Source organism: Lampris incognitus, chromosome 8 (genome assembly GCF_029633865.1).
Source record: "Lampris incognitus isolate fLamInc1 chromosome 8, fLamInc1.hap2, whole genome shotgun sequence".
NCBI classification, from domain to species: Eukaryota; Metazoa; Chordata; class Actinopteri; order Lampriformes; family Lampridae; genus Lampris; species Lampris incognitus.
Window position 1 is genome coordinate 44,994,868 of NC_079218.1, and position 13,673 is coordinate 45,008,540.

The 13,673-nt window shown below is 46.0% G+C and overlaps 1 protein-coding gene and 1 non-coding gene across 2 annotated transcripts in view; both read left to right on the top strand.

Annotated features, from left to right (window-relative positions):
• fryb (furry homolog b (Drosophila)) overlaps positions 1-13,673 on the top strand; it is a 92,969-nt gene that overhangs the window by 31,730 nt on the left and 47,566 nt on the right. The window contains exons 9-17 of the mRNA XM_056284202.1: positions 1,403-1,495; positions 2,359-2,457; positions 6,820-6,921; positions 8,946-9,049; positions 9,540-9,648; positions 11,287-11,373; positions 11,899-12,070; positions 12,669-12,801; positions 12,990-13,097. Coding sequence (XP_056140177.1) covers positions 1,403-1,495; positions 2,359-2,457; positions 6,820-6,921; positions 8,946-9,049; positions 9,540-9,648; positions 11,287-11,373; positions 11,899-12,070; positions 12,669-12,801; positions 12,990-13,097 — 1,007 coding nt within the window. The remainder of the gene's footprint in view (positions 1-1,402; positions 1,496-2,358; positions 2,458-6,819; positions 6,922-8,945; positions 9,050-9,539; positions 9,649-11,286; positions 11,374-11,898; positions 12,071-12,668; positions 12,802-12,989; positions 13,098-13,673) is intronic.
• LOC130117344 (U1 spliceosomal RNA) lies at positions 7,035-7,198 on the top strand. Its single transcript, XR_008810644.1, has one exon. It is a non-coding gene; the product is annotated as a U1 spliceosomal RNA (small nuclear RNA).

The following is a 13,673-nucleotide window of genomic DNA, read 5'->3' on the forward strand; positions in this document are numbered from 1 at the left end:
TGGTATAGCCCTTATTGATGTGTGCTTATAAGATGAAATGATATTGTTTGAACATTACATATCGTGAATAGCAACTCCTTGGTTCACACTCGCACAGTTACACACTTTTTTCCTCAGCTTCCTTGTCTCCCTTTCAGTGGCTGCTGAGTAGTTTCCTTGGAACATCAGGGAATTAAATGCCTTGCTTGAGGACATGTTGACAGTAGTTGTTGAGAAAGGGGAAAGAAGAATCATATTCTGGGCATCCGGGTAGTGTAGCAGTTGTCTCCGTTGTCTACCAACACGGGGATTGTCTGTTCGAATCCCTGTGTTACCTCCGGCTTGGTCGGGCGTCCCTACAGACACAATTAGCCGTGTCTGCGGGTGGGTAGCCGGATGTGGGTATGTGTCCTGGTCGCTGTACTAGCGCCTCCTTTGGTCAGTCGGGGCGCCTGTTCGAGGGGGGAGGGGGAACTGGGGGAAATAGCGTGATCCTCCCAAGTGCTATGTCCCCCTAGCGAAACTCCTCACTGTCAGGTGAAAAGAAGCGGCTGGCGACTCCACATGTATTGGAGGAGGCATGTGGTAGTCTGCAGCCCTCCCTGGGTCGGCAGAGGTGGTGGAGCAGCGACCGGGACGGCTCGGAAGAGTGGGGTAATTGGCCAGATACAATTGGGGGGAAAAAAGGTTTACAATCGTAAACCAACTTCAGAATCACTTCATATATATTTTTTGTTTCTTTATTTACACATATGACAAATTAAAAAAAGACACAATGTATAATTGGAAAGAGAATGTGAAGGAGAATTGCCTAAAAACCCTCAAGGGGCTTGAAAAGTGGCATTCTTCAGGCAGCGTACTACAGGAAACAATTACAGCAATACACACAAACAATTACAATTACTACAGGAAACAATTACAGCACAAGTTGTATGTATCTATCAATAATTCCAGATATAGCAAAAGACCGAGACACAGTTCAGCACAGCACCTGACAACAGTGCATCCTATAAACACCCATGTTACAGCAGTACAATGAATCAGTCATAGTCACAAGACACACACACATACACACACACACATATCAAGAACACTTTCATAATAGATGCAAGTATACACAAACACTATCATTAATGCACTAAGAACATACCCTCGTGATATGGCTTAAAGATTTCATAAGTCAAGAAAGATAAAGGAGAAAATAAACACAAATAATATATACATATGTATCTTGCTGTGTTGATGTTACCAAATGACTGTTTGCAACCTCTCCTTTGCTGAATCGGTTCATCTGGATACAATGTTTATTGACAGATACTGTCAATAAACATTTTATCCAGATGAACTGATTCAACCCTCTTTGATTTTCTTAGCTGGATTATTGAGCATGCATCAAGACATCTCCTTTGCTCTTTGTCATTAGGAGTGTGCCCAGTATTTCTTGGAAGTGAAGGATAAAGACATTAAACACTCATTAGCTGGACTCTTTGTGGAGATACTGGTTCCCGTAGCTGCCGTAAGTGTCTGCTGTTGTCCTCCTCATGTGGACCTACATACCTCATATGGACCTACATACCAACCATACATACATTACATACAATGAAGTCGGTTAGTGGCTGTGTTTTACGTAATAAATTAACTTACTTGCTTACATACTTGCTTATTTTTTTGTCTGTTTTTCATTGTTCTGTTCATTCATTCATTTATTCACTCATTCATCCATCCATACATAGACTGGTTGTTGACCTTATAGGTTATATTTCCACATTTTGGACAACTTTTTCAAAGTTGTTGGGAGTTGTCCGTTAAAATTTTCTCTGCAGTAAACTTGAAAAAGACACTCGAGTATGTTTATTTACTGTATCCTGTTACCACCAGGGTACATTATTTTCCATTGACATACCACTGAATAACATCCTTGCTATTTTTTAGTTAATTTAAATGTTTAATTAGTTAATTTATTTAGATTAGTTATTAGATTTATATTTAGTTAGATTTGTTAATTTAATTAATTAATTGTTTTAGTTAATTTAATTAGGTGATTTATTTAGTTTAGTTAGTTAATCTACATGTTTAATGAGTTAATTTAATTAGTTTAGTTAGTAATATAGAAATAGGGAAGAAGCCGAAAGAAGAAGAAGAATTAGTTAATTTTTTAATGCATTTTTTAGCCTTAGTTTGTGCCACAAGATGGTCTAGTTGACTGTCAGATTGCCCATCTACCATCAGCTGGCATCATATTGGTCATCATCCTGAATCTTCAAATGCAATCCAGAGGTTAAAGTCTCAAAAAAAAAAAGAGACTGGAGTTTTGAAATTAGAAAGCTATTTTTGCGAACCCCGTATTGAATAACATCCGTGCTGTGCTTTCCTCCCTAGACTGTCAAGAATGAGGTGAACGTGCCGTGCCTGCGAAACTTTGTGGAGAGTCTTTACGACACCACCCTGGACTTATCCTCCAGGAAGAAACACTCACTGGTCAGTCTCCCCTGTTTCTCAACTTCTCATCTCCTCTGATTTCCTCTCCATTACCAGCAGCTGCTGAAAGCACTTACCACTATTTTCCAACATGTGGGCATTTATCTGCTCGTGGGGAGGGGCAGGGAAAGCAGTGCAGTTCAGGCTATGACACACCGGCTAGGTCTTGACGAAGTGCAGGATATTTACCCTCCGCAGGGGTGGAGAGCAGCAAATGGGGCACAGTCGGTGTGGATGAGATAATGAGCAAAATTGTGCAATGGACATGTACTGTTAGTTAACGGATTTGGTTAAATTTCTGCCAACTTATGACGTTGCCCCTGCTAAACTTTTCTCTTAGCCAGGCGGGCGCGTGGGAAGATGTTTTAAGTAGGGTGGCTGCCAACTAAAACTAAGTATTGCAGCGAGTTGGCATGGAAGAATGAGTCGAGAGGCAGAGACCTCTTTTTAACCGCAACTCCCATGCCCCCGTACACCGCACGACCCCCTGCGAGTGCTCTTTTATTCACACCGGCCAGAACGGATTAGAACTGACAACATAACGAGTCCCTCCCTCCCACCCACCCGTGTCCCAGGTGGCGACATAAGTCCCAGTCACGGTCCTACGGTCAGTTACTCAGTAAACGGTCTCCTACTTAGTTGAGTCGAACGCCCAAAACAATAACACAAGAATAACCACAACACGGGTCCGCGGTGGTGTAGCGGTCAAAGCATCAGCTTTGTGTCGATGCAGTTGCCCACTGGGGACCGGGATTCGTGCCTCGGTCTCGTCAGATCCGACTATGGCCGGACTCGACGAAGCAGCAATAATTGGCAACGCTGTCTTCGGGAGGGGGGCAGGGTCGGCTTGTGTTCGTCACAGGAATGCGTCTCTGTGTGTGTCGGAAAAAGCAATGGTTCGGCCTGGATTCGCCTTGTCACGAAAGTGGGGAGGCGTCTTCTTCGAGACTGCCAGCCGGAGAGACGCAGTTGGCGAACGCATGCAGTACGAGGGTGGGTGTTTGAACTAAAATAGGAATCGATTGGCCACTAAATTTGGAGGAGAAAGGGCAAAAATCAGAAATAACTAAACAAAAAAAAAAGAATAACCACAACACGAAAGCCACATCATTAAAACGCAATTTTAAATCTAACATTAACAGTCCCATCAGCCATTGCGCTCCCCCAGCGCAGAACCGCCGACAGTCAGAGCGACCGCCTCTACATTATGACGTCATTGTTTTGTTTGTAAGGTGCGTGTGTACCGGATTTGGAACGGAGTGTTACTCACTTTATTATCCAAAATGTACAGTCCACGCAGCCTTAGCCCACTGTATAAAACGAAGGTGTGTTTTATTTTTTAGCATTTATACATTAGAAAAAGTTAGGCATACTGTTGGGTCTGTTACACAGCCACCCCCCCCACTTCCTGCGCTAATGCTCTTGGCGTAGCAATAGTCAGGGCAGGTTTTTGGGCAGTGTTGTAGCATTAAGGCAGCCAAGAATAGCACTCAAGTCAATTTTATTTGTGTAGCCCAATATCACAAATTACAAATTTGCCTCACGGGGCTTTAACGCAACACAACATCCTGTCCTTAGACCCTTGCATCAGATAAGGAACAACTCCCTAAAAAAAAAAAACCCCAGTAACAGGCAGCAAAGTGGGTCTGTTAACATTTCCTGATAACACAAAGAGCCCGTGGAAAGTGATGCAACAAGTGGTGGAACTCCTGAGACAGAATTGCCCCGGATAAAACAAGTTGCCTTGGCTATCACTACGTTTCGAGTCTGATGTATTCACACTGCGTTGGATCGTCGTGTTGGATTATTCCCGGTCCTGTTTGGGAGCCTAACCGGGTGCTGTGACAGCAGCCCGTGTCCTCAGGGCCCCGGACACGTCATTCAGCCGGCCTAACGTGCTTCCTCCTGGCATTCAGTACATACTTCCTAATCAGCCGTTCACCGAAGACCAAGGCCTCAGCAGATCCCGACACACCTCCCTGCGTGCATGTTGTGTTTCACTTTTTCCAGACAAGCAACACACAAACACGCAGATCCAACACAAGCCGAAACACAGACGGGGACACACACAGGCAGTAACCTGTCACATCAAAGCGGACGGGGCAGATCAGAGAAGAATGATAACAGCTCGCTGTCTGTCGGTAATAATTATTACTCACCATTCTGACGTGCCCGTTCCTGTCAGTCTCTGCATGACGGAGCAGATAAGTGCATGAGAAGACACGAGACGAGACAAAGACCAAGATGGGAAGGACTCAGGGAGACAGAAAAAAGCAGATAGCTGCTGTGCTGAGCACTGACAGATAACTCATAACACGTTCCAGTCACCCGGCATTTCCAAAACCAGCCGTGACAATGGCCCAGCTGCCCCAGAGGGATGGTTGACTAGACGTTCATTTTGGAGAATGATCAGAATGAAGGCCGCGAAAGCTTCACACACTGGGTAAAAAGGTCATGTGTTGTGAAGTTATGTAATGTAGCACGAGTCAACAGTCTGGACTCCTAAGTTCATTTTACTTAACTTCAGGTCAAAGAATAATTCAGTACAGTCATCTCTCCTCCACCCTCTTAACTGCAACACCCACGCCACTTCTCTCAATACCACAATGAAATGAAAATAAATTACTTCACATTCACGGTCCATTCACACACAAGAATAAAAAGACATAAGCACCGCCTGCACTTTTTTTGGGGGGGGGGGATTTTTCTCCCTTTTTCTCCCCAATTGTACTTGGCCAATTACCCCACTTTTCCAAGCCATCCTGGTCACTGCCCCACCCCCTCTGCCAATCTGGGGAAGGCTGGAGACTACCACATGCCTCCTCCGATACATGTGGAGTCACCAGCTGCTTCTTTTCACCTGACAGTAAGGAGTTTCACCAGGGGGACCTAGCACATGGGAGGATCATGTTATTCCCCCTCCCCCCCAAACAGGTTCCCTGACCAACTAAAGGAGGCGCTAGTGCAGTGACCAGGACACATACCCACATCTGGCTTCCCACCTGCAGACACAGCCAATTCAGAAATCAGAAACACTTTATTTGTCATTCCATTTCATGTTTCCCCCAGCCCACAACAGTGCAACACAAAGACAAAAACACACATCCAAAAACTACAAGAACACATATATCCAAAGTAACACATATATCTAAACTAAAAAAAAAAAAGTTAAAAAAAATCACTGTTCAAGAGAACGAACGCCAGCCAGGATGACTGTCGGAACTGCCGGTCTGCATGGGCTAGCAGTTAGCTTAGCCTGCCCCGCTTCCGCATCCTGTTAGACTGCCCTTGTTGTTTCCTCTTCGGGCACAGCTCCAGGCAGGGCCGTGATCCCTGGGCCCACAGGACGCAGCAGACCAAGCTCTCCCAGCCGATCCAGTGCCAGCTCTCCCAGCCATCAAACGAAGACAAAACTTAAATGCAGACGTGGACAAAGATGCTGCATGGATGGTACTGGGTGAGGCCGCCGCAAACGTGAATTTGCGCCGCCGTCTTCCCACACCGGAAGCGGAAGAATTATGTCTGTAGGGATGCCCGACTAAGCCGGAAGTGACACAGGGATTCGAACCGGTGATCCCCGTGTTGGTAGGCAACGTAATAGACCGCCTCACCACACAGATGCCCCCTCCTAAGTTAATTTTACTTAACTTCAGGCCAAAGAATAATTCAGTACAGTCATCTCTCCCACACCCTCTCAACATCAACACCCACGCCACTTCTTTAAATCTGAAAATAAATCATTTCACATTCACGATCCATTCATACACAAGAATAAAAAGACGTTAGCACCACCTGCACTCTCCATGAATCGGACTGGCCAGGTGAATCCTGGGAAAGGCTGTGATCCCACGCTGGTTTTACTCACTGACTCCACTCTGGTCCTGAAGGGCAGATATATTTATGGAGGAGGAGAGACGTCAGTTATAAACTCTGACATGACTTGGCAGACTCCGAGGGATTGGATCATTTTAATGGGATTTTTATCTCTACAGATGTTATCTCATTATATTGGTGTGTTTTTTCCCTTCCAAAACGAGTACATGGTGTTTTCAAAGGGCGGTTTCACATGTTACTGACTAATGGGATGAAGTAATGTTACCATGTCAGAGACTGACTGCCTCTTTCACTTAGTAATGTGCTGTATAATCAATATCGAGAACTGCTAAAGAGCCAGACCAGAGAGCCCATGTTTTTAAAGATAGTGATTGATGAATTTTAGGCAGTGATTTTTTATTTATTTTTTGCTTCCGAAAGAGCATGGGCAGCATTATGGAAATAGGTTCTATGATAAATTAAATGTGTTCCCATGACTCTCTCTCTTTCTCTCTCTCTCTCTCTCCCTCCCTCCCATCACCGTGTTAGGCTCTCTACCCGCTGGTGACCTGCCTGCTGTGTGTTAGTCAGAAGCAGCTCTTCCTCAGCCGCTGGTACATCTTCCTCAACAACTGCCTCTCAAACCTGAAGGTCAGCCTTTCTTCTCTGTCCAGTACACAACACGAGATGCCAGAGCTCATTCACACTGCCCCACACATGTGTCCATGTGACATAAGGGGATGAGGAGAAACAAATTACAGATTATACTTACCTGGTAGGGAAGATACCACGATCAAGAAGGTGGTCCACCCAGGGCGAGGCTTGACCGTTGCACTCCGGTTGTGCTGACCCCTGTAAATTCCCCAAATGTGGGAATCTCGACTGTATAATTTCTAGTAGTGGGGGACTGCGTTCGCGCTTGCCCCTGTATTTTTTTTTGGGGCGGCGGCACGGTGGCCCAGTGGTTAGCGCTGTTGCCTCACAGCGAGAAGGTCCTGGGTTCGAACCCTCGGGGTCGTCAAACCTTGGGGGTCATCCCAGGTCATCCTCTTGTGTTGCGTTTGCATGTTCTCCCCGTGTCTGTAGTGGATTTTCTCCGGGTGCTCCGGTTTCCCCCACCATCAAAATTACATGCATGTTAGGGTTAACTGGTCTGTGCCTCTGACCGAGGGATCAGATTAGAAATGGAGGGAACTGACAGAACAACGTGAGAAATGCAGAGCGCACACAAGAGATCATGTGAAAGAATAGAGAAGGCTTGACGCCTGACTCAAATGTGAAGTGACAGACTGGAATGTGTTCTTCTCATTTGGGGATGATCGATGTACCGGGTTCAGTAGCAAGGCTCTTCACAAATTTACTCCATGTCTCTCCGTTCTGTGCCGGGTCTCAGTGCACAAGGCCCTTGTGGAAACGTGTTGCCTGGGTCCAGACCGTTGAATCTGCCCCCCTTCACTAAGTTGACTGATTCTTCCGGTCTGGCATCATGGCATGAAACGGCGGTTTCTCGGCTGAAAAAGTGATTATCCAGTCAGCGCCACAGGCAGGACTAACGCAGTTGTCAAGCTGTTGTCAAGTGTTTGATGGCACGTCTTCTCAGTGTTGCCCGACATCATGTTTTGTTTTGACTTGGCTTCACTCTTAAAACCTTAACAAAAACAGTATAGCCGCCCCCCCCTTTTCTCCCCACTTGTACTTGGCCAATTGCCCTATTTCCCCCCCTCTGCCAATCCAGGGAGGGCTGTAGACAACCCCGTCTCCTCCAATACGTATGGAGTCGCCAACTGCTTCTTTTCGCCTGACGGTGAGGAGTTTCACCAGGGGGGACGTAGCACGTGAGAGGATCACGCTATTCCCCCCCGGTTCCCCCTCCCCCCTGAACAGGCGCCCCGACCAACTAGAGGAGGCGCTAGTGCAGCGACCAGGACACATACCCACATTCGACTTCCCACCTACAGACACGGCCAATTGTGTCTGTAAGGACGCCCGACCCAGCCGGAGGCAACGCGGGGATTCGAACCGGCGAAGCGGCGTAGGCAACAGAATAGACCGCTGTGCTACCGCACGCCCCCAAAACCAGTATGTTGGCATGGCTGCGCATCAGTATCGACTTAAAAAGACATTAGAGTCGTCGGTCTCTCATGACTGGTTGGGAAAATCGACTCCCCCTCCCCCACCGAAATGGGTGAGAGCGGAGGCAACGTCAGAGTAAACAGGGAAATGGCGTGTAACGAGCGAACGATTCCGACTGATATCAGGCAAAGAAACATGTGCAGTAAATGCATGCATATGTGCGCACACAAACACACACACATACACGCACACACACACAGCCTCAGCGTTTCTCTGTGAGCAGATACGTTAGAGCCGGACTCCCCCGCCCAGGTGCACGTTCTCTCTCAGCGATTACGTTCACGCAGCAATAAATTCTCAGCTGGTAGTGCTTCCCCCCGGTTATCGTAACAGCGCCCACGGGGAGTGAGTTTGTCTCAGCTGACATGCATGTACACAACACAACAACTTCCATCACTCCGTAAGTGTGGTAGCACCAGCGCAGCCTCATCCTTGTCTCGCTGTAAAAATAGCTGGAAGCATGTTGTGAGCTGTGCCGCATGTGCGCCCCTTAGATATCTCTGTGTGTGTGTGTGTGTGTGTGTGTGTGTGTGTGTGCGCAGAACAAAGACCCGAAGATGGCACGTGTAGCTCTAGAGTCCCTCTACCGCCTGCTGTGGGTCTACATGATCCGAATCAAGTGTGAGAGCAACACTGGAACACAAAGGTAACAGACACACACAGTTGTTTATTTATTTGTCTCACCAGTAAAGTGCAGTATAACTGTATTGTAGCGAATTTGGGGGGGCCAGCCGGGGATCGCTGCAGCCGGGATGCGAAGCTGGATCTCCCGCACCATGGGCGACTACGTTAACCAGTCGACTAAAGGGTCCGAAAGGGGCCGGGGGACGCCCTATCCCGAAGGAGGGGGGGTAGTGTAACGTATACGAATAAGTAGACACGTTAGCCAGTGGGTTGGACCCTTTAGTCGACTGGTTAACGTTGTCGCCCGCGGTGTGGGAGATCCGAGTTTGCATCCCAGCTGTGGCGGTCCAGCCGGGCTGCCCCCCGAATTCGCTACAGTATATTGTTTTGACATTTTGGTCTGTGGTTTATTTCTGACATCTCATTCCTCCCCCTAAACACTAACCTCTCGCTTTCAACTCTCTCCCGATAACCCCCCCCCCCCACACACACACACACACAAACACACACAGTCGTCTGACGTCCATCACGTCCACGCTCTTCCCCAAGGGCAGCCGCAGCGTGGTACCCAGAGACATGCCCCTCAACATCTTCGTCAAGATCATTCAGTTTATCGCACAGGTGTGTATGACAACAGTATGTTGAGTCTGTCTTTTTTTCCACTCGTAACTGATTTTATCAACAAATCACACCCAGCAGCCTGCGGTAAAAGATAATAGTGATGCTGGTTTAGTCATGTGTCTTGTCGACGCAGTTTCCACAGTATTCCACAGTACTTACAAATATTTGTACATTCAGTTGTCTTTTCTCAGTGTTGTCCTACTGTGTGGTGGATGTGTTCAAACTGCTGGCTGCACAACACATTGCCCAATGGGGATACTTACATGTTTTTGAAAATTTTAGTTATGTATTTATTATTATTATTATTATTATATAAATAATATAGTATATAATATATGCAATATATATAAATAATATGTACATGTAATATAAATGTATAAAATAATTAATAGCATAAATTAAAATTGAATTAATGAATTATGACACTTGAGCAGTGACACATGTTATAAATGGTGCTGTACAATGTTGGGGGTTCAGTTTTCCTTTTTTTTTTTTTTTACCATGGAATGATGCCATTGCAAAACACTCCACTCTTTCTCAACATGGTTGCAAAACTGTGTGAAACCTTCTCTTCTAAGGTTTCCCACCAGGTTTCAAACTGATTTCCCATCCAGAAAGTATCTCAAAAGAAAAGAAAATAACACTCTATTAAATTTAATTTAAGTACTTATTCCCTTGGGCGGCATGGTGGTGCAGTGGTTACCGCGGTTGCCTCACAGCAAGGAGGCCCTGGGTTTGAGCCCCGGGGTAGTCCAACCTTGGTGGGTCGTCCTGGGTTGTCCTCTGTGTGGAGTTTGCATGTTCTCCCCTGTCTGCGTGGGTTTCTTGTGGGAGCTCTGGTTTCTTCCCACAGTCCAACGACATGTAGGTCAGGTGAATCGGCTGTACTAAATTGTCCCTAGGTGTGAATGGGTGTGTGTGTGTCGACCATGTGATGGCCTGGCGGCCCGTCCAGGGTGTCTCCCCGCCTGCCGCCCAGTGACTATTGGGATAGGCTCCAGCATCCCCGCGACCCTGAGAGCAGGATAAGCGGTTCAGATAACTGATGGATGGATGGATGGACTTACTCCCTCATTTGTTCTGTAAAAAAAGTGCAGGACGTCGGACTTCAGCGAGCTGAATCCACAATCTTAACTGACAAGTCTGTAATGACTAAGTGGTTTCAGAACTCAGTGAAGCAGTGAGTTATGCTAGGAACTCTCACCACTGTATTCCGTAAGGCACTACGAATAAAACTCATCTGGTCCATGTGTTCATTTCTTTCAAACAGCAGCTAGTTATTGTAACTTCATAATGTCATCTCTATCTTTATCGTGATGAAAAGTGTCTATTATTTTCTTAATTTAATATCTAAAAATGAGTGTTTAAGAAGCTCTGGTTTCAAAGTATTGATTAGAATGAGCATCATGATTATCGTTCTGACCAACTGTTAGATTACATGCAAACCTATTCAATTAATTTCCGTGACTAAAATAGCATAAATTAAATTATAAATGTGATTTATGTGTTACTGGGACCCTCCAAGGTACAAGCTGCCCTAAATTCCATCATCTCCCAGGCTCATGATGTTACACTGCTACCCAGTAGAGACACAGACACACAAACACTGTAACAGCATCTCTTCTATGCTTTGTTCAGGAAAGACTGGATTTTGCTATGAAGGAGATCATATTTGACCTGCTGAGTGTTGGAAAACCTGCCAAAGCCTTCAGTCTCAACCCCGAGGTATCAAAAGCACACACAGACACACTTACACACACAGACACAGACATTTCTGCCGTAGTCTGCGAGACAGGGAAACAAGAGAATGGCCTTTATCTGTGAAAGCACATGAATACTGTATGGAAGTGACGCAATCTAATGACAAAAAAGGGTACTAGTTGGTAATTAGACCACAGATACTTTTGAAATAATTTATAGAAGCATGCAGATGTATTCAATAATGTACCATAAAGGGCTATGTGTATGTAGGTTATCTTTGCAACCCAACACTACACCCACTGATTATACTCATTATTTGTCCTCTGATTGGTTGAAGGGTTTAGTGTTTGGTTGCAATTGGAAACCTGCACACACAACCAGGTACTTCATGCTACCTGGTTGCGTGCTATTACTTCCAGGAGCTCCCCACAGTGCACCATGCACACTCTCTCTCTCTCTCTCTCTCTCTCTCTCTCTCTCTCTCTCTCTCTCTCTCTCTCTCTCTCTCTCTCTCTCTCTCTCATGTTGTGTGTGTTGTCTGCGTCGTAGCGTATGAACATAGGTCTGCGGGCATTCCTGGTGATAGCAGATGCCCTGCAGCAGAAAGACGGGGAGCCGCCCATGCCCAACACTGGAGCCACACTGCCCTCTGGGAACTCCCTCAAGAAGAAGAAGACCTACCTCAGCAAGACCCTTACTGAGGAGGAAGCCAAACTAATAGGTATGTGTATGTATGTGGACTGGTATGTGTGTTTGTGTGTGTGTGTGTGTGTGTGTTTGCATCAACTCTACTCATAAAAATTTCCATGCCGGGGCGTCCGGATAGTGTAGTGGTGTATTCTGTTGCCTACGAACATGGGGATTGGCTGTTCGAATCCCCGCGTTACCCCCGGCTTGGTCAAGCATCCCTACAGACACAATTGGCCGTGTCTGTGGGTGGGAAACTGGATGTGGGTATGTGTCCTGGTCGCTGCATTAGCGCCTCCTCTAGCCGGTCAGGGTGCCTGTTCGGGGGGGAGGGGGAACTGGGGGGAATAGCATGATCCTCCCATGCGCTATGTCCCCCTGGTGAAACTCCTCACTGTCAGGTGAAAAGAAGCGGCTGGCGACTCCACATGTATCAAAGGAGGCATGTGGTAGTCTGCAGCCCTCCCCGGATGGGCGGAGAGGGTGGAGCAGTGACCGGGACAGCAATTGGCTGGATACAACTGGGGAGAAAAAAAGGGGGGGGGGACTTCCATGCCATCACAGCTCTTGCCACATATGAGACTGTTCATTAATTAGCATGTTTGCTCTCTGTCTGTGTCTGTCTCGTGCAGGCATGTCGTTGTACTACTCACAAGTGCGTAAAGCCCTGGACAACATCCTGAGACACTTGGACAAGGAGGTTGGCCGCTGCATGATGCTGACAAACGTGCAGATGCTCAACAAGGAACCAGAGGACATGATCACGTATGTTGATGACAGAGTCCTTAACATAGTTACTGCTCATCATATTTTCAGTTGGGAAGACTCATAAAAGCATAGTTTCTTCACTCAAGTCAGACTTTTAGGGACTCCACAAGAATGCACCTTAGAAATGGATCAATGCCTTTTTATCTGAGGGCATCTCTGTCTCTGTGTAACTCTCTCATTGGCAGGGGTGAGAGGAAGCCCAAAATCGATCTTTTCAGGACGTGTGTGGCGGCCATTCCCCGCATCCTTCCCGATGGCATGTCCAAACCTGAGCTCATTGACCTTCTCTCGCGGTAAGCGTCAAAGCTTAAACCATTAAAATGGTTCTATCTATAATAAACAATAATAAACACCGTCGTTTTTTTTTAATCTTTTGTGTCGAATTATTTATTCACTGAAATATTTCAGTAACTGATTATTAATTTCACTTGGGAGAACCTATTTTAATTTCACCCTTCAGATTTCCTCTGTCTCCCTTTCATTTTCCTAACCCCAGGAGTTTTATGTTGGGGTTTCCCATGCAGATCTGTAAAGTAAGGGAAAATGTGGGAAATGAATTGGCTCCAGGAAAAGTTTTATGATAAAACCGTATTAAAGTTAGAAAAATGTATGTGTAAACCAAGTTGCTTAGTCAAAATACATATGTGCCTACATCTGTTATAAGGCCATAAACCCACTGTCATGTTGCATATAATGTTATTTCTTATTCTAAAGGAGTAATTGTACTCTTCAACAGTTGTATGATTTGGTGATAGTCATAGTGTAAAGCATCTGTGAACGTACACCAAACATCACCTTTTTTTTACCCAATTAAGAAATAGTGGACTTCTGTTATATCTTGAAAAACTAAGAAAAAAAATCTTCTTTTA